At 45.5% G+C, this 27,572-nt stretch overlaps 1 protein-coding gene across 4 annotated transcripts; it reads left to right on the top strand.

Moving 5' to 3' along the window:
• LOC119171387 (venom metalloproteinase antarease-like TserMP_B) lies at positions 1 to 26,897 on the top strand. Of its 4 annotated transcripts, XM_075892643.1 has the most exons (14): positions 2 to 197; positions 3,483 to 3,646; positions 3,754 to 3,843; positions 4,047 to 4,184; positions 5,589 to 5,643; positions 8,432 to 8,556; positions 9,387 to 9,461; positions 9,552 to 9,682; positions 12,986 to 13,035; positions 20,638 to 20,746; positions 20,971 to 21,138; positions 24,429 to 24,573; positions 25,084 to 25,191; positions 26,762 to 26,897. In XM_075892643.1, the coding sequence occupies exons 1-14, from the start codon at positions 140 to 142 to the stop codon at positions 26,801 to 26,803; spliced, it is 1,458 nt and encodes a 485-aa protein (XP_075748758.1). In that variant the 5' UTR covers positions 2 to 139; the 3' UTR covers positions 26,804 to 26,897. The 4 variants fall into 4 exon arrangements, with proteins under 4 accessions (XP_075748759.1, XP_075748758.1, XP_075748760.1 ...); XM_075892644.1 differs by lacking the exon at positions 4,047 to 4,184 and having other exon boundaries at positions 1 to 197; XM_075892645.1 differs by lacking the exon at positions 24,429 to 24,573.
• The last annotated feature ends 675 nt before the right edge of the window (positions 26,898 to 27,572 follow it).

Consider the following 27,572-nt stretch of genomic DNA (forward strand, 5'->3'; position numbering starts at 1 on the left):
CTAAGTCCCTTCTGCCTGTGGAGCATGTGTCAGCGTTGTCGCAAATGCGCTTGCGTTTATTGGTTATACTTAGCTAGCCTACTGCTCTCCACCCAGTTTCTGATACTGTTTTGTAGCAGTACAAGCCTTTCTTGATGTGATGCTTCTTCATTTGCTCAAAACAAGCCTTCTTTTCTGCTCCGTATCCACACTCCAAGGTACGTAAAGCGCTTTCTTCTTTCAATTCGATTCTATTCCTACATTGATCACTCATTGCTGACTGACAAACTACTATCTTATACACTATCAAACTAGCGGGAGATATAGCTGCCCTGAAGGGACCACAAGCAAATTGTAATTTGGCTTGCGCATACTACACTAGTCGCTTCTTAGTATTCATTCCCTGTGGCGAGTATACAGCGCTTCATGATTGTTTTCGGAGGTGGTATTCGTTCCAATATACTGTTGCCGCAGGGGGAGCGGAAATTTGTTTGGTAGCATTTATTCGGGTAAACGTGTTCATACGAACCACTGCAAAGCTGATTCATTGTGACGTTGCACTGTTTAAGTGGAGGTAAGTAATTGTATGCCGGGGATGGTGGCCCTTTTCTACGGGAGGACTGATGCGCCGCACGTGGTCAAGAAAAAAAAGGAAGGAAAAAGCCACAAAGAGAGAGAGAGAGGGTGGTAGAGAAGGAAAGGTAGGGAGGTCTACCAGTCGAGGATAACTGGTTTGCTACCTTAGACGTGGGAACTGGATGGGGGAGATTGAAAGAAAGAGTGGAAAGAGACAGAAAGATGGCACATCACACAACCTATGCACATGCACCAATCAGTAAGGGTCTATCGACCTGGCGTGAAAAGGCGACATCACAAGAGCCGCTTGCCCAGGTCTGTTTATTTCAAAAACCGCAGCAGTTCTTTGGTCACCCTACACTGCAATCTCTTTTGTCGACGGCAGGCTAGAAGAGGTTCAACAGATATTTGTCTATTGTCAAGGGGCGCTATAAAGTACGCCAGTGACTGTGTATGCAGATTAGACTGGACAGTCAGACAGGATGTGGCGTAGCATCTCCTCGCAACTACAGGCATCGCAGAGAGCATTGCCAGCCAGTCCAATTTGGAAGGAATACGATTTCGTGATTTCCACTCTAACCATATGACCATAAAGCAGTGTGGCCTCTCTTTGGTGGAGTCCACTTGGTATATCGTGACACATCAACAAGCGCAAGCGGTGTTGATGATTGATCAGGTGGGTTTGGCTGCTTGGTGGACACAATAGAAAGAGCATGATCTCCTGTGCAAGACCTCGAAAATCGCTTGTCGCGTCAGACTTTGAAAGTTGTAATGTATCCTTACGTGTGCCGGCAAGAGCAGCCCAAACGGCATTATCAGTATGTTGGTTTCCTATGACGCCGTATTTACTTGGAAGCCACTTAAACGTCACGTGGTGCCATTTATCATGCTATGTGTGAATAAGACGCCGAATTTTGTATAGCCCACAATGCGGCACCGATAGCACAGATTGTAGGGTTGCTTTGGAGTCGGCGAAGAGGGAGCAACGTTGAGGTGCTTCCCCATTTGCCAACGACATGCAGCGCGCTCTGAAGCTAGTTCCACAGCAGTAAACGTCGCGGGTGGTCAGCGCTAAACCTGATGGTAATAGATCTTGACGGAACAAACACTGCAACGGACAAAAACTGGAGGTTTGTGAAACATTTAGTATATGTAATATTGTATTGATTGATTTGTGGGATTTAACGTCCCAAAACCACCATTTTGATTATGAGAGACACCGTAGTGGAGGGCTCCAGAAATTTTGACCACCTGGGGTTCTTTAACGTGCACCCAAATCTGAGCAGACGGGCCTACAACATTTCCGCCTCCTTCGGAAATGCAGCCGCCGCAGCCGGGATTTCAACCCGCGACTTGCGGGTCAGCAGCCGAGTACCTTAGCCACTAGACCACCGCGGCGGGGCTATGTAATATTGTATGCGGTGTGCGAGAGGTATATGCGGACAGTACACCGTCCACATACCTCCCGTGCAAAAGAAGCATAGACACTTGCTTCAACACAGGCGACGACAGCTCAGATTTCTTCCAGATTCCTGGCACACTTAGATGTACTGTAGGTCGAATAAGGTACCAAGGGGGGATCAATGGTTTAGAGGCCATGGTGAATCCCGGGGAAAGTTTGGCGTTGCACTTGACGATAGTTTTAGCGAACAATGTTTGGCATTTGTCTGAAGGCAGTGCAGCAAGGTGGTGACAGAAAGCACGTGCAAAATGTTCGACGTGTGTTCTCAGGACTTCACCGTAATGCAAGTCTGTATTAGATGGTCATGAGCAATCGCAATAGTTGCCTGTGTTGACGAACATCTGGGCGGACCAAGACACACTCTGAGTGCTTGCGCTCTGACTGCCTGCAGAACTGTAACGTTTGTTTTGCAAGTATGGCTGAGCACAGGCAGGTCATATCTCAGAAAACCGAGAAACAGTGCTCTGTAGAATTTTAGCATCGTATCTACTGCCCCCCCCCCCATCCTTCCTGCAGTGAACTTGAATAAGTGAGAAATTGCCTTCAAGCGCTGATTTAAGTAGGCTACGTGCGGGATCCAGAAGAAATCTCTGTCAATGCTTACACTTGGAAACCTGTGAGTTCCGGCGTTACAAATAGGCCACCCGCTGATTGAGATGGCATAAGGCGTCATCGGTTTTCGAATGAAGGCTGCTGGTGCACAATTTTCCGGTGATATGCTCAGGCCTGCATTGCACAAGTAGCTTGCTGTCAAAGTTACTGCTCTTTGAAGCCGCGCGCGTATCTGTTGACGTCTGGCTGTCGCAGTCCAGACACTGATGTCGTCTGCGTATATTGAAATCTTGATAGTAGTTGGTAAGCATTCCCCTAGGCAACAAATGCGAGGTTGAATAGCATCGGGCTTAGGGCTTCGCCTTGAGGGAAGCACCTGGAGGTATATCGTCATGTAGTTGGGCCATTGTCTGTTAACACAAAGCCAAGTTCTCAAAAGTAGCCTTGGTAGATCAATGTGGCATACCTCATAAGATTGCTCTTTTGGACCAGTCGCATTCTTTTTTTGTAGTTGAATTTGTTATGTTCGTTTCTGCCTGTAAGCCTGTGGGCGACACTTAACTTCGCTTAGTTTGCGTGTACTTTTTGTCTGGAATTTTCTACTGCTGGGGATTGGTATAGATCTTAGAAGCTCATGAAGTGGAGGTGTTTCTTTGTCTGGGCGTCTGCTAATCGTGACAAGAAAAAAATAAGAATTGATTGATTGATTGATTGATTGATTGATTGATTGATTGATTGATTGATTGATTGATTGATTGATTGATTGATTGATTGATTGATTGAAGTCCTTGAGAGATATTGTACATATTATGCCAAGAATCTCTCACGGCAAAACTAGAATAGCTGGTATCTTTACTGACCCCTTGACTGCCAAGTGTCCATCCTGTTTTTAGTGCCTCTTTTTATAAAATAGATGGCGAAATTGTCTACCCAACCCTACTTACGCCAAGGTCGAACAGAGAGAGAAAGGTGCTCCAGATAAACATGAATATCACACTTCATCTTGAGAAAAGCCAAGTGTTTTCGAATGACTTTATATTTATAACCGAATCGAAAGATGAAAAAATCCACTACCGCGTGAGTACGAACGAAGTTGTCACATTAGAATATTGGCCATCACCGAGTTGAGTTTCGTTATTTCTTACCCCAACTGAAGCTCTTAAATTATTTCCACACGGATTTAGATGAAGCGTGAATATTACGAAAAGAACTTGTATCACGACAAACAAAGCATGGCTTCCATCATAGTCAACGAGGATAGTGGCGTCCAAGTCGTGAGTACCTTTGGCTTACATGTGATCTGGAACCAAGCTGTCAGCTATTCTTCTCACTCCTGGTGGTAGTTCAGGAATGTGAGTGCCACTTCTCTGTGTCGCTTAGTACCTTTAAGAAAATTCCTCTCGCATTTCAGGAGTGTTTTCACTCTCAAACATTGTAGTTTTTAACTTATTATATATTTCTTGTATTTGGTGCTTAGGAAGGAATCTTAAGCGATACGATGCGCATCCGACCTATGGCACATATGGAGCGCTCAGAGGACGGCCGCATCCCTCACACCGTTTACGAAATCCAACTGCCTCTGTGGACGAAAGAAGAGCCCGGAAGATACAAGAAGGTATCCATTATTGCAGTGAAATCAGTAACAACTTTTATTAAACCCGGTGACGGTAGCCCACCCTTCTCAAAGTAGGCAGAGTACGCGTTCCACGTATGCGTCGGGTAAAATTACCATTGTGATACGAATTCCTAACACCTGTACAGAGAAGCAGCAAATCGGTTCTGAGCCTCTTTAGAATGTTAGGTTTATTCCTTTGCTTTCTCGGCCATCTCTTGAAGATGCGCATAAATATTGTAGTTGTTGCTCGTGCCATCGACAAGTTGTGAAATCCTGGGGATGCGACAGTGATATATATAGTCAATGCAAGTTCTTTAAGCTGACCGAAACCATTTCCTTGTGATCTTAAAAGAATATTATAACTATGTACCGCTTGTGCGGCCTCATTTTGCTTACCTTTCTTTTGGGCGTTCCATTGAACCCACCACCTGCGTGACATGCAAATATAGGAATGTCTTAGCTTCGAGATCATTGCTATTTTAAATAACGCCGGTTATTTCTTGCGCACTCTTTAAACACCAGAACTTTAGGATTTACTTAATATAGGAATGTTCTATAGGAATCATATAGCTTCTATATCATTGATATTTTAAAGAACACTGGGATGAATCTTTCCTATGCGTGTCCACAGCAAATAAACCACGTTTAGGACACGTTGTTCTAAGGCCCATTTAAAGTCTTTTTCAAAACGCATTGTCCGGTAACCTTGGTTCGACGTAGGAAAAGGTATCTTTTGCTGCTTCTGAGTTGCTGTTGTTACCAGAGCTGAAACTAGCTAATTTAATTACGAAGCAATTACATACTCCCGGACCTATATGTAGACAAAACACAAACACAGAATGCTTTAGGCGTTTTTGCCCCGAAAGGTGAGGTTTTGTATTGGATGCAATAACTTAATATGACCTCTCTTACCTTAAAGTTCTGGAAATTAATGATCTCGCGTACATAGGTTTACACTATGAGAAGCCTTTCACTGCAGCAGTATTTGCCATCGCAGTAATTTCTGGCGTGGTGTCATCAAGGCTATTTATTTCGTCGTGTAAATATAATAAACACCATGACGCCCGAGTTGCAACAATACAGATGTGGTCGGAATCATGGGACCCTCCTGTACTTCATGGAGATAACGCAGCTACCCAATTTTGTGTACTGTGTATCGATGCCGTGGGGCAAACGGACGCAATAAAAAAAACAAAGGTTTGAGTATGAGCTATTTGGTATTTTGACATATTAAAGAGGGCAAAACGAACCTAGGCATTGAGAGCAAAAAAGAACACAGCCCACATAGCCATCTGTGTGTACTACTTTTTTCATTGCCTTTTTTTCTTTTTGTTGAACTGGTCGGTGTAAACTATGTGTTATAAGTTATTCCTGTATGGAGATTGCTTTCGATCTATTCTACAGATTTATCTGCAACCATTCATGCCCGTCGAAGAACGGGAAGATAAACAGCAAAGAGGTTTGTTATGTTATCCCTTAAATTTCTCTCAGTTGCTAGCACATTTTTCGTGTACACATCGTGAATTGCTCAATGAGTCAAAGACACTATAGATATAATGGTGTGGCCGTAGAAAAGATCTTCCTACATCTGAAACTCGTGCTTAGAAGCCCCACTCTCCATTATTCACCCCGTGAATAGGTTGTCATTTTTGATTCGACATTTCGCATCTTCATTTGGCATATCCATAGTTCATAATAAGGTTCGATCCTAATATTTGGATGTGGATATAATAACCATTGATTTTCCACTTCAGCTATACAAACTGGCCTTTACAAAATTCCAAGGGATTCTAAACATCAATATTTTATGATATATTTCGTTCCCGGTGAGCAAATCGCTGCGGTACCAACACGCTTTGTTATCGCAGCTGTACGCTTCGACGAAACTCTTTTCTGTTTTTTACTAATGCCATGACGCATAGGGCATCAAAACGCTACAAGTGCTTGAATTCGTTCATTGACCTGTTCACGAAAAAGTGAACGTAGGACTTGCGAGTCGAGGGCGTTGCAATGGGTGATATTTAGAAATACCCACGTCGCTGTTCTTTGTCAACTGCAAAAAAGCTCTCGATACAGGCTGCATCAGCTTTTTAGGAGCGAAGCTCCTTAGGCGTGGGTTGAGCGTCCCGTCGTAATCGTATGTAGACCCCTCTCGTTAGTTCTTGAACCGGCCGTAGAGGGTGGTACTTGTACATATAACGATATACATATACGCTGAAAACTGAAAATGGTATCATACTAGAGGACGCTACTTGTAGGATTATAAATAATGAAAATCACAACATATCTATAGAGTGAATGATGATGAGTAAGGCGAAGCGTCCATCAGTCCGTCCGCGCTTCCGTTCGTCCATGCGTCCGTCCGTGCATCCATACGTTCATCCATGCATCCATCAGTGTGACCATCCATTAGTGCATCCATCCATGCGTTTATCCTTGCGTCCGTCCGTTCTCTCGTACGTCCACCTGTGCGTCCATCCGTCCGTCCATCCAGCGTCCATACATTCGTGCGTACGTCCATGCGTCAAACAAACAGACGACGCACGGACGCGGCCAGCGGATGTCTCTGGGTTTGCTGAAAAATGTACGATGCGCGCAAGATGGCGGCGGCTCGTGCTCGAAGACGGAACCCCGATGTGCGAGCACGCGAGGCAGAAGCGTGCCGTGAATCTGCGCGGCAGCGCCGACAAGATCCCGGCATACGAGAACGGTAGGCCGAAGCGGCATAGCAGCGGCGTGTGAACCCAGCTTCGCCCCAAACTTCATCATTCACCCCGATGATACGCTGTCATTTACTTATTCCACAGTTTGCATCTTTCTTGGGCATGCCCATAGTTCATGGTTTGATCCTAGTATTTCGATATGGCTATAATAACCGCTGATTTGCCACTTCAGTAATCCATACTGGCTTCTACAAGATTTCAAAGGATTATAAGAAACATATTCGCTCAGTGCTGTTTACAATCACTTTACACTTTTTTTTCTTTACGCCTTTTCAAGGAAAACCCTATGACAAGCAGAAAACCTTGACATGATTAGCTTATATCAAAGATAGAGGGGAGGAGTGGAGGAGTCAAAAGTTCCTATGTCACTATCCCGTGTACTTCTATGGAAGCGTGGCCTGGGAACATTTTATCATGACTGCACGTCGTGTGCATTGTCTCAAAATCTTGTCATATTATCTTAAAAGATTTCGGGCATGAAGAGCTGCTACGCTTTCTTATACTAAGATAAAGACAGTGCGCTTTGGCTAAACATGCAGAAACGTTCAATGGGACAGACGTTCATGCCACAGCAAATATTGCTATGAATCAAGACCAGAAACTCTCTAACTTTTTCGGTTCTTAATAACTACTCTGAAAGAATCTGAAACAATCGCTGTCTATGAAACAATCGCTGTCTGAAAAAAAAAACTGCAAAGCAGAAGGGTGTAGTCCTCACTTCATTTCAAATTACTGACAGTGAATCATTGAATCACTATCGCTAACCTGAAATGAAACGAGGACTACACTCCTCTGTTTTTTTTTTTTCAGACGGCGATTGCCAACGGAGACACGCGCCACCACCAGGAGATGACGTCACTACTAACTCCCTTAACGCGCCAAGGATGACAAGCTGCCTTTGACTAAGGTAGGTTCTCCTATCGAAACATCGGCCAGCCTGTCTGAAGCACTTTCAATGTTCGCCCTGATTATCTCTCTCTAAGTAAGAAATTTTCAAAAAAAAAGCCGCAAGATATATATACGTCAATTAATTCGCCGTGTGCGTTGAAAGTGATGTCGCTTGGAATGCTACACGCATGTTCTTAGAAAAATCTCATTTCAGTAGCAAACTGCAAGGGCTCAGGCAAACTGCTATTATTATTATTATTTTTTACTGTGCATTTCCACACTCTTAAAAAAGTTAGTGCTACTTACTAACTTTTGAGGTATTCTAAAGTAGTGTCACAACTCTTTCTTAACCCTTTCACCACTTTGCGGGTTTTCGCAGAACTCATTTGAAAAGGCAGTTTTATTGTTAAAACGATCTTTGTGGTCGTCACTGTGCTGATAAATAAACAACAGGAATGGTCGGAAACCCCCTTTTCACTTCCTCTTGTATTTTAATACAGCAACGTTGCAGCATCAAACACTCAAAGAAAATGTAACGAGTTAGAACTACATACAAGGATTGCCGTTGTTTCCTTCCAAGATGATGGCTACATATTATTGCTGAAGCACATTTTTTTCTGTCTTTTTTTCTTGCAGATCATCGAAGACAAAGAAAAGAAATACAACCCGAAATTCATGTCGTTGTAGATTGCGCTTTCGCGTATGAATTTAGGTTTAATGAGCTTACTGTAACGCTATACGTAGCGGTTTTCTTCAACGCAGTGAGTAATCCTGCACGTCTCGTGAATTTATTTATCTTGTGCACAATTTATTCCTCTTACTGACCTAATCTGCGGTGTTCGCTTTCATATGTGAAAGTTTCGCGACGCTGAAACAGCCTTTTTGTGTTCATTGAAATAATTACGCATACGTTCGGTAAAGCTAATTCGTAAATGAAACCGGCTATTCTGATATTTCCCTGCGTGTTTTGCGGGGGAATATCATTTTTCGTTTGCATGTGAAAATTTGCCTACGTTATGTGTTAATGTATGTATGTGTGTTTGTGTGTGTGTTCGTGTGTGTGTTAGCGTGTGTCTGTGTGTGTTCGTGTGTGTTAACGTGTGTCTTTGTGTGTGTTTGTGTATGTTCGTGTGTGTCTTTGTGTGTGTGTTTGTGTGTGTGTTTCTCTCTCTCTCTCTCTCTCTCTCTCTGTGTGTGTGTGTGTGTGTGTGTGTGTGTGTGTGTGTGTGTGTGTGTGTGTGTGTGTGTGTGTGTGTGTGTGTGTGTGTGTGTGTGTGTGTGTGTGTGTGTGTGTGTGTGTGTGTGTGTGTGTGTGTGTGTGTGTGTGTGTGTGTGTGTGTGTGTGTGTGTGTGTGTGTGTGTGTGTGTGTGTGTGTGTGTGTGTGTTGCCTACGTTAGAAATTGGGGGGGGGGGGGGGGGGAATGTGGGAATGACAAACAAAATTGTGTAACAAATATCTTCATTGGAATCAAACTACTGATCGGGCAATTTCAATTGTTTTCGTCAGTGAAAGGTAACGTCTATCTAGAGCTGTCATGACACCAAGTCATTTTCTCAAACACATGGCAATATTTCGTGTCTTTATCACAGGTGAACCTTCGCTTTGGGACTATACGCAGACCTCGAATCAGACTAAGAGTTGTGGGAATCACTATGTGGAAAATGGTACCGATTGTTATCCTCAACGCAAAAGAATATTTTTATAGTGGTATATGGCCCATGATGAAAAAAAATTCGTAAATTTTATTTGTTCAGAATCCACCGTATCTTGTGCTGGGAAGGGAAGAAGACCAAGTACTGGACATCGAGACGCTAGCAAAGTTCAACGCTCACTATAGGGATACAATTCAATTCCGCGATTGTGACCTGATGTTTTTGATGACTGGGTGAGTCCTTGCCACGAAAAAAATGCCACTTTTCAGGAACATATACATCAGATATTTTGCATGTCCAACCAGACAATCGATTCAAAAATATGCATAGTAATTAGCGAGTTCCCTAGCCCATTTGAATCCGGGCCATCATATGCCTCGATATCTACCAACAGATTAAAAAGGAAACAAAAAAGAAACTTAATGGACACTCTTATCTCATTCTCCTCTTTGTAGAGTAGCAAGGTTGAGCAACTCATAGCGTCAGAATATTCTCTCTGCCGAAGCTGTACGTAGTGCAGCAAGAATACAACTTCCCTGCTTCCGCTTTTTCGGTAGTCTCTAGCTTGTTTAGACTGCGTTGTGTAGAACGGAAATGGTTCTTTTTTTTCTCTATGATATGTGTCGACATATTGGAGTTTCGTAATGTAGTAACGCGTCTGAGATTTGTGCTCACAGTATGCGTAATCGTGGCGCTAAACATTACCCAAACTTACGACTACCGCATATACTAATTGCAGCCCCTAACTAAATTTGTGAGACCAGGTAAATCCGAGACTGTTAGTGAGGCTCGATTTTTTCGCTTGAGCAGAAAACACATCAGTTTGACGCATGCACGTCACACCTCAGCAACTCACGTGGCATTCTTCGCGTAATCTCTGATTAGCATACTGCCACGGCCGCTGTATGGAAAGGTACACACTCTATCCAGTAGTCATGCTAGTGCGCTTTATTTCTAATGGGCGATTCGACCTTTAGTGCCAACCACACGTGCGCAACGTTTTCCAACGGTGGTGAAAGACACAACGACACACACAAAAACCTGGTTACCTGAAAAAGTGCAGGAGAATCCAAGTCATATTTCACGGAAGCATTAAGTATCAATGGTCATCGGCACTGTTGACGAGTAAACTCTAAAGTTAAAAGAGTGTGCAAGAAAAAACCAGTATTCTGTAAAATGAAATTCATTCACTAGACCGTGTGTGCGTCGCTTGCACGGTATGTACATAAGTTTCCTTGGCACTGTATATACATGTTAGAAATAAAACTTACAGGGCGAAAAGAAATAAGTGGGGCAAGGAAAGATACATACACATTGCAAACGCTCATTCCCAACTGAAAGGCTATTGCACGTGTTAAATACGTATATGTACGAAAATGTGGTGCGTCGCGCATCTCAAGAAGAGGCAGAAAGGCAAACAACTAGGATGCGTGTTTACAGTCGATTATTAAAGTTGAGTTTCTTGTGTTGTAAAGATGAAAGGATGACTTATACCTTTAAGGGAAGCCTCCGAGATTACTCGCGTAGTCTGGATAGGGTGACTGGACTGTACTGTACTTTCAAAGATGGAATTACATTTGCACGACCGACACTTCAGGGTGAAATGAGACGGCTGTATTCAGTAAATTTCAATGCTCTATGGAGTGCGTGTTGACTTATCAACCCGTCCAGCCGATGTGTATATGAGAACACCAGAAAGAGGAATTCGTTTCTAAACTGTTTCGCAACGACTGGAAGAGCGATTGGCGAGTTTCTGATAGCATTTGCTTCTGCCCACTGCAGACCCCCGCAGCCTTTTGTACATGGCGAAACAAGTGTAACTAAGCTGCGGAAAACACAACACTCACACCGTATCGCTTCCCCACGTTCTCTAAGACTGTGCAACTTACGTATACATGGAATAATTGCAGTTTTTTCTAGTTTGTGCTCGGGTGGAGGACGTTCGTGTTCATTTTTTTTTTTTCGCAATGCAAATCAGCTGTTCGCTAACCGATGTAATAGGATACGCAGATTACCGCGCCTCTTTGAGGTGATCAATTTACAGCTGGACACTATTGCACGGGTAATGTGCGCAAGCTGTATTGAATTTTTTTTTTATTTTTTTTAATACCGAGCATAAGCATGACATCATTATTTCTTGTTGAACAGTATTCGAATCCGCAACACGAAATATGCTGCCAGCAAACATGCTCCACAGCGACGATGCCTTTATTAAGAAACCGCATATTATCCGAGCAAGGTACTCCGCAAGTGAATTCTAGTTGCATTACTTAGTCATTAAACGTGTTTAGAATGTGCTCACTATTTTTCTTAACAGCGCGTGAATTGTCAATTAAAAGTAAAATCTAACGGTAACACTTCTTCAGAGTTTGGCGTTGACGGCTCGATCACACCGCGAAGCTACCAAATGCCATAGCGCGTTGTGAACAGTTATAATCGTTGAAAAATATGAATCCAATGTCCCACCTCCCATTCCTCAGGATAAGCGCGTTTGGACTGCATGTACCAGTACGCAATACTGTAGTACGCAACAACTCGTGTGCCGCTCAGCTCATCCTCCTGGCGATACCTACACTTATTTTCACATCCTTTTCCCATTTCATGCGTAGATATACATGCAGGTACGTTCGAAGATATCTAGTGTTAAGGATATCATTATTATTTAATAAATGGTGACACGTCTGTTTAGTTTCGGGCTCGCACGGCGCCAACAAGCACTGTGCGCGCCGGAACAGACGCCTCTCCTCTGCGTACACACTTTTCCCATAGTGCTCCGCGAGGTCGGGGTACGTTCTGGGATTGCTTGAAAAAGGTCTATCAAGGGACAGGTCAGGTGGAGAGAAAGTATGAGGCAAATTTGGAGACCTCGTGAGATATTTATAATGGGCGCTGCCCCCCTCTCCATCCCCTGTGCGCAAGCCGGTAGTCCCCACTATAATTGTATAACCACAATGAGCATCTCCCGAATATGCTCCACGCTGTGAGACGACTCGTGGATAGTGGGTTTCTACTTGAATTGTTTTTCGTCTCTTTCATGACTGTACACTATGTAGAGCCACTGATCGACGGGACACAAGAAAGGTACATACACACCAAAACGCTAACTATCAACAGCTAATTCTATTCTCTTTTCTGGTGGAAGAAATACACAGAGATAAGGAAGGATAGAAGCGTCATTCAATGCCTCTTTCTTCATCCTGTCGTTTCTTGATAAGTCTAATGACTTATAGCTGTTGCACTGACAGATAACTTCTCTCGCCGAAGCAATTGCACTAGACAGTCGCGATCCCTTCGCTTCTGCTCCTTTACCTTCCTCAATCACAGTGTCCGTTTTGCAAACACTCTTTGTAAGCTGCAAGATAAAACTACGTAGATTCGCGATGGGCTGTTAACACGTGCTGATTCGAAGCAAGTGAAGGAAAACTAATAATTCATACTGTTCGACATTACGTCGGTCTCTTATAATTGTTGCATAACAGTCGGTGGGCATTAATGTTTTCATTCACAATCAGCACTCATAATTGCCCACTTTTCAGACTGGACATGGTTTTCATCGAGAAAAATGTAACCAAGACCTGGGTAGGTGGTAGGTCACGTTTAATTTTTTGTCTTTGTAAGGACACAGTTACGATCTGCAAATTTTAATATTATTTTAAGGTGATAGCGTTTCTGGGTTAGGATGGCTAAAGCGCGCGCCCCTCTAGAAAGCCAGTGAGTTCTCCCTCCCAAAATTACGCCGGCGTCAACAACTGCAGGAGCTATCATACGAAGCAGCGACGCTGGACGCACGCTTCACGGTGCTGCAGTAATATACCTGCAGCGCCACTAACTATGAGAGTGTGGAAACCTCGCGGCAGACCTCGCACCACTTTCTCAGTAGCAAAAAAGAAAGTGAATGATAATGGAAGAGTTTGCTCCAAACCAATCTGGAGAAGCCGTGAATCCTCTTGACGAGGTCCGTTTTGTAAGATCGCTAGTTAACGAGCCGGCGCTTGAGGTGTATACGCCGAAGACGGCGGTGTCGGGCACGTTCCGCTGCAGGCACTGCACGAGAGTAGATTCTCTGGTTGAAGCACGGCGATGGCGTTGGCGCAAGACTGGTCGTTGAGGCTGGAGGCGATGGCGCTGAGGTTGTTGTCAAACCACAAGTGGTCGCGTACCTTACAGCTGTGGCCGAACGAGTGATCGATGAAGTCGCGCTTGCAGCGCGCTTCAGCGCCACGAACCTCAGGGCTGTCGGTGCTTGAACGCTGCTTCCCGCGCCCGCTACGATTCGAGATTTTCTTTCCGCCACGATGACGCAGGATGACGCGGCGAGACGCTGTGCGGACGTGTTTCGCATGAGCTCCGGCCCGGTGACCGACTATCGGCGGTCGCGCTTTTTTCTGGAGTTGCTGTGAGTGGGCTCGTCTGCAGGAGGTTGCCCTGTACCTACGGACACCACTTGTTTAGGCAAGTTTGTCCCCGTTTTTGGAGTTTCCGAGATTTTGCTATCAACCCCGCGTTGGCAAGGCTAGGCCTATCTCCTAGGCCAAGCCTTGCCTGGGCCGCGTCGCCCAGCGTCTGACTTGCGCCCGGTGACCGTGGGCCTTGTTGGGCTGAAGATGGAATACTACGTCGAAGGGGGGACTATAACACCCGGAGATTTTGAAGCGGGAGAGTGGGCTCCAGTGCTGAAGGCACAGGACCAATTTAAGAAGACTCAGCATGTCGACAACGCCAAGAGTAAGCCTTGCGAGACGCAGGCCGGCAGCGACGGGCGCAAAACGCACGGAGCGCAGCAAGTCAAGCGGGGGAAAGCGCCGGTATGGAAGAAACGCGGACCGTTTCTCAAGTTGGCAGCCACGGATTTCAAGATTGTGTACAGGCCCCAGAACTGGGACTTGAGTGTTGTGACAGCGAGAGAACTCGGATGTGCACTGAGAGCAGCAGCGCGTCTAACGAGTGCGATTGCCGCGGAAGAAGACATTGTGCGGGTTAATGGCACAAACAACACGTTGACGGTGAGCACACCGTGCATAAATCGCAGTGGGGCATATGCGACTGTGAAGGCGCTCAAGCTGGGTGATCGTGACCTGCCGGTTTCGGCGTTCGTGGCGCCGTTGGAGAACTCCGTGCGGGGAGTGATTTACAATGCTTATGATGGATGCCCAGTGGAAAAAGTTCGGGCGGGATTCCTGAAGAAGAATTAAGGCATAGACATTCTGGACGCGAGACCTCTGGGAAAGTCAAAGGCGATTCAGATTACGTTCGGGGGAAAACGGATACCCCGACAGATTACTTACTGGAACTGTCTGTACGCTGTGATCCTGTACAGAAATTTAGTCGAGACCTGCTACAACTGCAGACGAGTTGGACATCGAGCCGACGTTTGCTATCGTCTGAAGAGCAACCTATGTCACCGTTGCGGGAAGGACCATCCTGCCCCGCCAGAAGGAGAGCCACCTACGTGCACGCCGGACTGCATCATGTGCCATAGTGCGCATCACACAAGGAGCCGGAACTGCAAGTTTCGCCTGGCTCGCAAGCCACCGACAGGCCGGCAGCAGGGCATCGAAAGAGTGAGCGAAGCTGGCGACGATAAGCGGTCCTCGAGGGCCACGGAGTGGTCACCGAGGGGTAAAGAAGGCACAAGCAAAAGCAGGGACCGGTCGAGTTCTTTCCCGCCATTGCCAGGGCGCGGGGGTGGCCAAGATGGTGGACGAGCATCCAGTACCAACAGCTGCGCACGCGACACCAACAAAAAGGTGAGCTTGTCAAGCACGGCCTCCCAGAACGAAACCGCTCGAGCGAGGGAGTTAGCAGCGCTGGTTCAGCGACAGGGAGACTTGATTAAAAGAATGGAAAACAGAATTGCAGAGATGGAACGCGCACTTAGAAACGACCAACGGCAGGGGACACAGGCACCAGCAGTGCAAGGCCTACAGAAAGCGACGCAAGAGGCGTCTGCTCGCGTACAGGAGAGTGCAGCTATGGAAGTGGAAAATCGGGGGACAGTGAAGAGACCACTGCCGGGGGATGAGGTAGCTAACGCAAAACGATTAGCCGAAACGTCACCAGTAGACATGCCACAACCTGTTTTTAAAGTCATTAGTCTTAAGTCGGATGTAACAACACTTGCGGATAAAGTAGGCAAACAAGAGAAAAGACAGGATAGGTTGGAGGCTCGAGTCGAAAAGATCGAAGCCAGATTAGACACAATAGAGGAGCGTCTCGGCATGCTCTCCACTGAATTTAAAGATTCCCAAACACAGGTCATGGGCATGTTTCAGCAGCTTCATACTCTATTGGAGGCAAGACTGCCTCCCGTGGGTGGCCAAGTGCCATTAGTAAACCTGGTGCCTCATCATGCGCCTCGCCAGCAAATTGAGGTTTGGCAGTGGAACTGCATGGGCTTTCGTCAAAAAGCGGGGTAACCTGCAGTTGCACGTACAAAATCTGTACAGTAAACCAGACATAATAGCCTTACAGGAGGCTAGTGGTTCCGTAAAATTACCTGGATTTAAGGCATTTAAAGCGCCAGGAATTGATTCAAGGGGCGTATCACGCGTCTTCCCAGCCGTGCTAGTCCATTGCAACATCACTGCCATTCAGCATTCCGTAGATAGCAGCAGGGAATACTATGTCCTGCTAGAGATTTTGCCTAAACGAAAGTATGAGAAGAGTCTGTTTTTACTTAATGTGTATAGTTCTCCAAAAGATAAAGGATTGGGCTTGCCACAACTCCTGATTCAAACTCCGCTTATAGTGGTAGGAGATTTCAATGCGCTTCACCCGGAATGGGGTTATATTCGAGCCAGCCCAAAGGGAAATCGGCTTTGGCAAGTTGCCCGGGATCTGCGATGGACGCTGTTAAACAATCCATAAGATCATACGAGGATAGGCAACAGCATAAGCATGGATACCTTCCCAGACCTTGCGTTTTTTAGAGGCATCAGTAATGCAAAGTGGATTAACACGGGACAAGCCCTAGGAAGTGATCACCATATCCTTTCCACGACGTTTAGCGCTGCGAAGCATAAAGACAAAGTGAGGGGGCATAGAATTACAGATTGGGACAGATTTAGGAAAAACAGAGCAGACACTGTGAACGGGAAAATTAATGACCTGGATGCATGGGTACAGGCGCTCAAGGAGGATGTAAATAATACCACGGTAGAAGTGCCAGTCGGGCAGGAGTTTACCGCTGACTCGAGACTATTACACATGTGGGAAGCGCACGCGAGTCTCTTGAGAAGGTGGAAGAAGCAAAAACACAATGGCGTCCTTCACAGAAGGACTGCCAAGTTAGAACGTGAAATCGAAAATTATACAATTGATTTGCAAGCCAAGCAGTGGGGCCAGATTTGTGATCGCATGAATGGACAGTTTGGATGCAAAAAGACATGGCAGCTGTTAAGGCATCTTTTGGATCCCGCAGCAACCAAATCGGCGCAACGGGGACAAATCCTCGGTTAATGCATCAATATGAAGGCACAATTGGAGAGTTTATACAGGAACTCCAGAATCGGTACATAACTGATGGAGTAGACTGTTGCTTACCACACTACTCGGGGGTGGAAAACTCAGACCTAGATGAATAGTTCACAATTGCGGAGGTGGAGTTTGCCATGGGGCAGCTGCGTACTACGTCTGCCGCAGGTCCGGATGAAGTTACTAATAAAATGCTGAAAAACCTAGATTTCAAATCGGTCGGGGCGATCACTGACTTCATAAATGAGTATTGGGTGGCCGGGGAGATTCCAGCACAATGGAAGCACGCTAGGATTATATTTATTCCGAAGCCAGGCAAGAAACTCTGCTTGGAAAACCTGCGCCCCATATCGCTGACATCATGTGTGGGCAAATTGATGGAGCAAGTGGTTCTCAACAGGCTCCAGAATTATGCAGAGGACAAGGCCATCTTTCCCCCAACTATGATAGGTTTCAGGGCCAATTTGTCCACACAGGATGTCATGATACAGTTAAAACATGATGTAGTCGATCCCGGGCATGGCACGGGCACCAAAGCTGTATTGGGGCTTGACCTGAATAAAGCTTTCGACAATGTTTCGCATGAGGCAATATTGAATAACCTATCGGAAATTGGCCCAGGGGTCAGGACATTTCGCTACATCAGATCATTCTTGGAGGGCCGAACCGCAGAAATTTCAATAGGAGATATCAAATCGGACTCATTCGCGTTGGGAGGCAAAGGGACGCCGCAGGGTTCAGTTTTGTCACCGTTCCTGTTTAACATCGCCTTAATTAAAATACCGCCGAGGCTGAAGGAGATACCGGGACTCAAACACGCATTTTATGCAGATGATATTACTCTATGGGTAACCAGGGGTAGCGACGCGCATCTGGAAGAAACACTACGACAGGCAGTTAATATTGTCGAAGAGTTGGCAGGGGAGGCGGGACTTTCATGCTCTCAGCCCAAGTCCGAGCTCTTTGTGATTCGGGACAAACCCAGAGGGCTACATGCAAGACGCTATATTCCGCCACCGCCGTTAGAGGTAAAGGTAGGGGGTAGGCCGGTAGCTGAAGCTCAAACTATTAGAATTCTTGGCCTATATCTGCAAACTAACAGGAAGAATAGGGTGGCCCTTGAAAAACTTAAGACCACGGTCAATGCTACTGTCAGGCTAATCAGAAGAATCGCTAACCGTAAGAGCGGGGTTAAAGAAAAAGAACTCTGTAAGCTGGTACAGGCGTTTGTGCTCAGCAGGATTACTTACACGACACCTTATATGAAGTTGGATGCCGCAGAAAAAGGTAAGGTCAAGGCTATGATCCGGCAAGCTTACAAGGCAGCGCTCGGGTTGCCTAACAATGCGCCTACAGAAAGGCTGTTAAAACTAGGGGTACACAACACCCTGGATGAATTATGGGAGGCGCATCTGGTGATGCACCACGCTAGGCTTTCGACAACCAAAGCGGGCAGGATCATACTGGAAAGTATTAGCATTAGAGCAGAGGCTCCCACTGGGGACACTAAAATTCAGGTGCGGCGAGAGTTACATAAGGCCCTGTACATAAAACCTTTGCCCAAAAATATGCATCCGATTCACCATACGCAGCGCAGGCAGGCAAGAGCCAGAGCTTTACACGTTGAGTACGGCGAGTACAAAGCGGCAGTCTATACAGATGTTGCGGAATATAAGGACAAAGACGCTTTTGTGATTGTGGTGGTGAACAGGCGGGGGCGCTTGATCGCCTCTGGATCGGTCAAAACCCGCTCCTCGGGAACTGCAGAGGAAGCGGCAATAGCGCTAGCTATAACTAATTCGCAGTCAGATTTGATTTTCAGTGATTCAAAGACAGCCATCCGAAATCTGGCGAGGGGCAGAATATCGGCGACCGCCGCACGATTTCTGCATGGGGCCACGGGATGAGAAATTAGAGAAATAGAAATTGTCTGGGTACCAGCACACTCTGGGAACCCTGGGAACGAGGCGGCTTACCTGAATGCTCGAGGTTTCGTCAGCCGGGTAGGTGAGCCACCAGTTCCGGGGAGGTCCGCGAGAGATGGGCTGGTGTCCTTCCATGACATAACGAATCATTATAAACTAGAGCGGAGGTTTTATCCGCCTTCGCACAAGCGGTTGACTTAGGCGCAGGAATGCGTCTGGAGAAAACTGCAGACGCGATCTTTTCCCAACCCTTACGTGTTGAACAGAATGTACCCGGAGGAGATTAAGCCGCAATGCAAAAGGTGTCAGGCTGTGGCAACATATGATCACATACTTTTGGAATGTAGCATAGTGCCGCCGCCGGTGGATATTATGCGTGATCCCTCTCTTGAGCACTTGGAGGCCGTGTTGACCAGCTCAGACCCAGTCGTCCAGTTAAGGGTCGTGGAGTGGGCCACACAGGTCGCCGCCAACGGGTTGATGGCCATCTAACACGGAATCATTCTCAGTTGCTTTCTGACGAAATAAAGTTTTTCCATCCATCCATCCACCTTTCCGCCGCTCGCGTGCCGCCTCAGCTTCGCGGGCTCTCACTTGGGAATGCGCTTGTAGACGAGCCCGCTTTGCTTCGGCTGCGTGACCCCTCGCCGCTGCAGCCACCTCCGAATCGATGGTGTAGTGCTGGCTTGCGATTGCTACCGATGCTGCCGTATTGCTTCAGTCTCGCGAGCTCTCACGCGAGATCTTGGCGGTGGGCCCGCATTGCAGCAGCGTTGCGGGCTTCCTGCGCTGCGGCCTTCGTTTGCAAGGTGTTCATGATGAGTAGCTGCGTGGAGATGTGCATTCACTGGGCTCCCGACGATAGAAAGGAAGCGCGCCAAAAGCGCAGTCGCAGTGAGCATGGTCTTTATAGTTGACATGAGCCAGAATTTAGAGCATTCAGTACCGAAGGTTTCTGCTAAGATCATAGGTCGGCAAATATTGTGTATCTCACTCAGACTCATTTATGAAGTATATTTTGCGCTTAGGACTCACTCGGACTCACAGTCACAATTTTTTTCAACCAGGTCGTACTTAAACTTACCTATATATTATTCACTTGGACTCAGACTCACGGCTCACTCAAAGCCTTAGCAAGTCCGAGTGAGTTGAATCGTGAGTCAGTTCACCGACCTTTGACTACAACTTTACATTATGCGATGAGAAGCCGCGGACGTCGGAAAAGTACAGTAAACTTTATGGATATATCTAAGCGGGTACGCCGGTAAACGCAAGCACATTAAGTGATGTGTGACATTCACTAAGTGCAAGCTGTCAATTTAAAGCGCGTTGACAAGTATGTTATTTCCAGACTGCACGGGTTAAAATAAAATAACATTTACTTGTCATATTCACAACACTTTAAACACATATGCTTCTTCTGCATGAGCGCGACGTCTTCAGTATTATTCTTCGGACTTACTTCCTTACGGCTGACACATATTGTAAAGCTGATTAGGCTTTAGGATGTAAGCAATTATGTTTCGTAGGTAGCTACATGAGGGCATCCAAAGCGTAGTCAGAGGGCAGTCTACTGTCTAACCAGTGCAGCGTCAGGTTGCTGTGTCAAGAAGAGTCAGGTTGTTTGGGAATAAGCAGCTGATACGTATCTTACACTGCCCATGTACCGTTCTGTTACATTGAGACTATTTTAAATAAAATTTACGCTAACTCTGCAATCTTACCTACGTCACCGATCATTGATGCATCCAAATAGTTGTCTTGTTCTGTTTGTTTGTTTGTTCGATTAGGTTATTCCTACATAGGCGCGATATGCCAAGAAAACAAAGTAGCCATGGCAGAAGACCGTCCGAGAGCCTTCATCAACGTTCAAACGGTTGCCCATGAAATCGGACACAGGTAAGTGCATTTTATCCCGCACGCAATAAAAGTGGAGTCAGGTGTCGATCTGCTTAGCCTGGATTCACCAGTTTGCTTTTGAGCGAGTTTCACGTGATTACGAAGTTGAAGTCAATGAATAAATAATGCATGTACTTATTCACATCTTCAAAATTAGCATAAGCTCTGTTTTCTTCTCCTTGTTGTGGTGAATAACGTAAAAATTTATACCTTCGTTCCGCTAGTCTTGGCTGTGCGCACGATGGAGAACCAGCTATACCACAAATACAAGGTCACATAAGCTCGGAGACCTGTCCTCCGAGTGACGGCTACATCATGAGCTACTCATGGAAAGGTGAAAATAAGTACCGTTTTTCGAACTGCTGCCTACAAAACATCAGAAATCTGGTCAAGTAAGTGCACGTCGAAGCTCCACACCCCCAAGAAAGATTGTACAGAATGATTTTCAATATGGACGCTGTAGGTAGCGGCTGTAGGTACGGGGGCACGGCCATCCCCTGGCGATGCACCTGGCAATATAGTTCACAGTGGGCATTTTTGAGCGGATTAACAACGCGCTACGCAGCTTCGGCGTGTTCTTCAGGCTGCCGCCAATGCAGGCTTTGCCTATAAGACGCACATAAAGGTGATGACGTCATAGGCTCTACAACCCTCCAGTAAAAGAGCGTTTATTCTTTCTTGCATCCCACAAACTGAACACGAGACTGGAGCTTCTTACCTCAGAAATTCGCTCCTGTGTGCGATAATTGTAAAATTCATTCCCAACTATGTTTACATTTACATGGGTGCTGATAATGTGTGTGTAATCATAATTTTTTAGCTCCCTGTTACTTTTGAGAAAGTTAACTTAATTCTTGGTTGTTTGTTTGTTGTCACATCATTCAGCTTGGTGCTAACGTTGCTTTCTGTATTTTATTGCTGGTTACTGTGAAAAATGTAACACGTGTCAGAGAATCCAGCTGCTCTCTCTTTTGATAAAGGCTTTCGAGGCAACGCATATTCTGTGATACCCCTGTCACACGGCCACCACCAAACCTTGTTGAACTCCGTCCAGGTAAACCTCCCCTAGGGAGCTCAATGTAGATAATTTTGTGGCAGTGTCCCACAACAACGATGTGAGGGGCTCAGCCGGCACTGTTTTATTTTCGTAGAAGCATTTTAATTTCATATCTAGGTACTTTTTCTTTTGTGAATCTTCGTTATGCTGTTTTTTAAACACGCTGTTAAGTAAGTCTGAAGCAATCAAAGCAATAAAATTTATTTGAAATGAAAACACATTCGCAAGTTGTAGCGATGCTGGTAGCGATGCTGGCCACCTTGTGCCATACGCCATGTTTGTCTACAATTGCACCGTGCTCGACTAGTTGTTCGTTTACAAAAGTTCTTGTGTTTCCTTGCCTTGTGAGCGTCGGTGTCGTGAGGGTAGCGGGGTGCAGCGTAGGAGAGGAGAGAGAGGAAATAAGGATTCGTATGCGCAATGGTAGTCTTAACGTCGCTGGAAGGGATGCCTAGAAGAGAAAGCGGGAGACCGAGCGTAGGCAAGCAGGCACTGCCTGCGTGGGCGTTGCAAGGTAAGAGGGGGAGGGGAGCGTATAAGTGGGGGAAGGCAACGCATGCGCTGTAAGTGTGATCACGCCGCACATTGGATTGAGCTCGCTTATAAGACACTTCGCATCTAAATGTCAAAGCGGAAAGGGGGGTTAGCGTTGGAGGTAATTGAACAATGTCACCTAAGACTTTGAGAGGCCTTCGAACATTTACTGTATACTGTGCAGTGTAGATGATGCAGCGCTGTCAGTCATTCCTCTCACGGACAAACGCAAACATGGCGCCGACAACAACCACACGATCCCGGCCAGATGCGAGGCACCACCATGTGAGACTATAGCTGAACTATGGTGGGGTGTGTGTGTGTGTGTGTGTGTGTGTGTGTGTGTGTGTGTGTGTGTGTGTGTGTGTGTGTGTGTGTGTGTGTGTGTGTGTGTGTGTGTGTGTGTGTGTGTGTGTGTGTGTGTGTGTGTGTGTGTGTGTGTGTGTGTGTGTGTGTGTGTGTGTGTGTGTGTGTGTGTGTGTGTGTGTGTGTGTGTGTGTGTGTGTGTGTGTGAATTGCACGTTATGAATGAGTACTGCAACGAAAGAATGTGTAATATTGCCAAAATGTGTTACTGTTCTCATTGCGGCAATTTAGTGCTCGGAATTATTCTCTGACCCGCAGACTACTGGGGTCAGAGTATCCCATTCCGCTGCAGAGAGAGATCACTGAACTTCATTTGCGAAATGCTCCGTTCACCTTAGGTTGCGTAACGGTGGCCGTGTGACACTGACCATATCTCCCTTGTCGTAAGTACGTTAAATGGTGTGCGCGGGTGCCCGTGTGACAGGCATATAACTCAATCACCGAAATTTGCATGCTAACGCTTTGTCGCCGAGCGTTACTGGTCACTCTTTTGCTCCTCCAAATGTTCATGAACTCTTTATGTGAACCAATGTAAAAACAGGGTTGACAGCATTTACTGCTCAGTTTCGCCTTGTAGAACAAAAAAAAATTGTTCTCTTCCATTCTATTCGCCGATGCAAAAACGACGAAATTTTTATTTGTTAGAATCCGTCTATGTAGTGAATTTACCACCACTGAATTACGATTTATGATCTTTCTCTAGCCTAGTGGTCTGTTTGTTGACATCGGAGTATTTCTAAGACGTGCCTCACCCTTCTGCATGTCTATTTGGTGTCACGCACTTTACGTGACCATAGCGGGAATGAATAAATTAAAAAAAACGAAATTATGATGATGAAATGAGACAAGCTGTCTTAATGTATCCTCAAACACACACACACACACTCATCAGTGGCGTAGCCAGGTGTGGAACGCTGACACTGGGCCTGTGCCGCGTCCTCGTAAGTTTTTTTCGCCATGGTACATAGACAAAAATGACCATTTAATGAAGGTGCCCCTTCCCCAATCTAAGAGGTGCCCCCTTTCAACAAAAAAATTCTGCCTACGACCCTGACATTCATGCACCGCCATCCGACGTTTTTCACACGTTGAATTGCCCTAGTTATTTTTTATATATTTTTATATTTTTAGCTGTACGGGCACTTTTATGCATTTTGTTTCTTTTGTTTATGGCATGTATAGCTCTCATGCCCTCCATTCATTCTAGGTCGTAACAAGGCCGAACAAATACATACGTCACTCCCGCAGTTCATTCCTTTTCTGGAGAAGCAGGCACTTAAATGCAGCTCGCCATGTGACCCACCAATGCATTTAGCGGAGTCGAATCATCCCTCTTTATAAGGATTAAAAAAAACATATCTGCGCATGTCAGTTTTTCTTAATAGCCCTCATTGTCAAAACTGGCAAATTGGGGGGGGGGGGGTGTATAGCCCCTTAAAATATTTTTTTCAATTTTTGCACGTTATACAAACGCATGCACGAACATGGAAGGTAAAAACCTTAGTGCTTAAGACTTGTACCCCCCAAAAAAGGAAAAAAAATTCTGATGTACCTTTTGTTGTCCCATACACCGCCGTATAAGGATGCCGATAGATTTTGTATATTATTCTCATCATTAAAAGCACGAATACGACAAAATTTGGGGCACAGGAAAGTGTTACAAGACAAACATAGCATTTCGCACGCACGGAACCTTTTCTTACACCTTTTTTTTGTGTGTTTCAGCCACCAGCCACGCTGGAGTTGTTTAATTGCAGTGAAAGCAAAGAAAACAATATCAAATAATAATGACCTTCCTGGTATGCGTACGACGCTACAGCATTTCTGCCAGAAAACATACCTTTTTGATTATGATGTGTTCTATGATAAGGTAAAATCTGTGTTGTTATAGCTCTATTCGTTATCTATATGTAACACAGAGAGTTTGCTATTTTTTTATTCGTCTCTCATAAGCAGCCTAGTTGCAGTCGCTCATCTCAATTACTCCTATGGTTGGACCATACTTGCAGAACAAGTGTGAATACATGATCGGCTATACAACGAAGTTCAACATTGACCTTTTCCTTTATAGTTGCACAGTGACAGGTAACTGAATTGAAATGTGGCTTGTGAATTCGCAAGCCGTATTCACATTTTCTTGAAATTTCAGATTGGCACCGGTATTGAGGTATTTATTTCCAAAGCTTGGGTTTTGTATTGTATGTGTTTTTAGTAAATAAGATTTTGTAGTTAATAACTTTCGCTTTCAAGAGCTCGCGCAAATATTGCATGGGCTCTTTCCCTTTTTATTTAATAAACAGAGACCTATGCTAATATGGCAGCTTCAGCTATGCACTCTATTCCACGCAATTCACTCATTGTTACCACTTTTTTTATCAAGACTTACGGCGTACAAGACTGCAAGGTTCGTTGCCAAAATAAGACCAACCGGTTCACGGTCAGCGTTGTCGACGGAACACCTTGCGAAGAGAATACAAGCACGAAAAAGGTATTTTACAGCCATCGTTGTGCACATCAAATTAGTGTTTCTCAAATGGGAGTGCATGGAGTACACAAAGAACAATTTAAATAATGACCATGCACTTCACGTTTCATGCTCTGTTGTCACGCTTCACCTCCATTTTTTCTCTTTCTCTCACTACAAGTGGTCCTTTATCTATATCCTACTGGTGCACAAGGGTCGCCGATAATTCGTAGAGGACAAACGCTGCATTAAATATTTAAAGCATGGCGTTTTACGGGCCACGTTATCTTATAAATCGTGTGAAAAATAAAAAAAATTCGTATAAATTCTGACCAGCTCACACCATTCAATTGGCGCGTAAATGCATAATCGCAAGAGAGAAAGAGAAACAACGACGGTTATGGGTGGAAGGGGGGGGGGGGAGGCATTGACCTTTGCTTATCCCCCTGACCGTCGGCCGGAATCCTTCGGGACTCGGCGGCGGCCAGGGCGAGACCAATATACGTTACTTTTCGGCGTCGTGGCTGCGTAATAAGGCATCCCAGAATTTCGCGTTTCTGTATGGATGAGTTTCCCGTTGTTGCATTTCGTCACACAGGCGCTGAACCAGGTTAGTTGGTTATTTATGCGCTCACCTCTCTGTTTGTTCGTCCACCGTTTTCTTTCTTCTGTGCACTGTTAATTCACGTGCATTTCGTCCTAGGTGACATGTCAACGCCCTGTAGTGATCAAACCTCGAACCTCGAGCTCAGCAGGGATTGTACGTACTCTGACACCATAACTTTCGTTCGAGGATCTATGTAGAATTTTTTTTCAGGAGGGGGAGGATAGAGGGAGGGGGACCTCTTTGATTTATAGTGGATGCCGGGCAGGCATATGGTCATTTGGCGCTATGTATGCACGGCGAAACAAAATTGGCGGGGGAGGGGGACATTTGAAGTGCCACTTTCTAGCTACGCCAATGTTTTCGGTGACAGTATCACTATGGCTGACAAAGACCCCACGCGTCCAATGACTGAAGCGATTAGTACTTGCCCATCCTTCCATCCGGCCGAACAGCGAGCGCTCACTGAAAGCGATATGATGGCTATATCTCGAAATGCGGTCGTCCCGGAATCAGGACCCAGGGCTACGCCATTGTCACTGGGATACGAGTACGACTGGTCGCATACCTGTAGATGTAGAGTCACCGGGAAGCAAAATCTCCCATACAACGTGAAATATATATATATATATATATATATATATATATATATATACTCGTTTTTGATAATAACATCAGGAGCTTAACGTGCAAAAACCACGCTGTGATTGTGAGACACTCCCTCCGTAGATGAGGGCTCCGTAAGTTTTAAGCCAACCGGGGCTCTTTAATGTGCACCTTTAACGCACTCGGGCTTTTAGCATATCGCCTCCACCGAAGCGTGACCGACTTCCGAGAACCGTGACCGCCGAAACACAGCCGCGGCATTTCATTGTTCACTGCAGTGCCTTCTCCGTGCGTCATTTGCTGAAATATCTGCCCAATCTGTGCTTTGTCTTTAATTCACGTAAATTATTTGTTTAACAGTTGTGTTATTTTCTGTTTCATCAGCACTGCCTTCTCGGGAAATGCATTGAAATGAAGAAAAAATAACTATGGAACTTTTTTTACCTATCAAGTTGTTTGGCTACCGCAGCATGTTCTTCAGATTGTTGAATAAAAGTGGTCATTTATTTGACCGAACGAACGGCTGTCCGCGCGTACGTTGTGCACATTTTTGCGTGAGTGCGCGAGACCTAAACGAAGAATATATCGGTCCTAATCTGCAGCAGCGACAACCGGCGTGTAGTACACGCGCGCCATCTGCTTACATTGAACTGCGAGTAGCGTTTCACATATCATACGGCCTGCCTGTTTCTAACCATGCACTGCGACAGCATGCACAAAATAAGTCCGTTCCTGTCGCTGCGAGTTTCATACTTCTGCAAAAGCTCACACAAGAAGCATATATAGAGAGGACTTAATGCCGACATGATAGAGGCAGACCACGCTAGTAAACGTGAAATGCTGCACATTTTGGTTCTAGTAAAATCGCCAAGCTAAACAGTCAAATTTTAAATGCCGCTGTATCAGATATTGTCACGCGAGGAGCACGAACATACTTAAATGTATTAGTGTTATTACCCTGCAAGTCCTCAAGTTTAGTTGGTTGTACTAGCCAGCACATAGAGTAACTCCTTTTGTTGGAATTGGAAGTTCTGCTGATGTGTTCGCGCGCGCGTTGCTGACGCCAGAATACTGCAAGGCGTACATTCAGTTTTTTATGTAGTGTTGTTGAAATATTCTAAACTGTGTAAATAACCAAATATATCCACCAAAATTGGTATACTGTATGTGATGTTTATCATTTTAAATCAGAAGT

Source organism: Rhipicephalus microplus, chromosome 4 (assembly GCF_043290135.1).
Source record: "Rhipicephalus microplus isolate Deutch F79 chromosome 4, USDA_Rmic, whole genome shotgun sequence".
Classification (NCBI taxonomy): domain Eukaryota; kingdom Metazoa; phylum Arthropoda; class Arachnida; order Ixodida; family Ixodidae; genus Rhipicephalus; species Rhipicephalus microplus.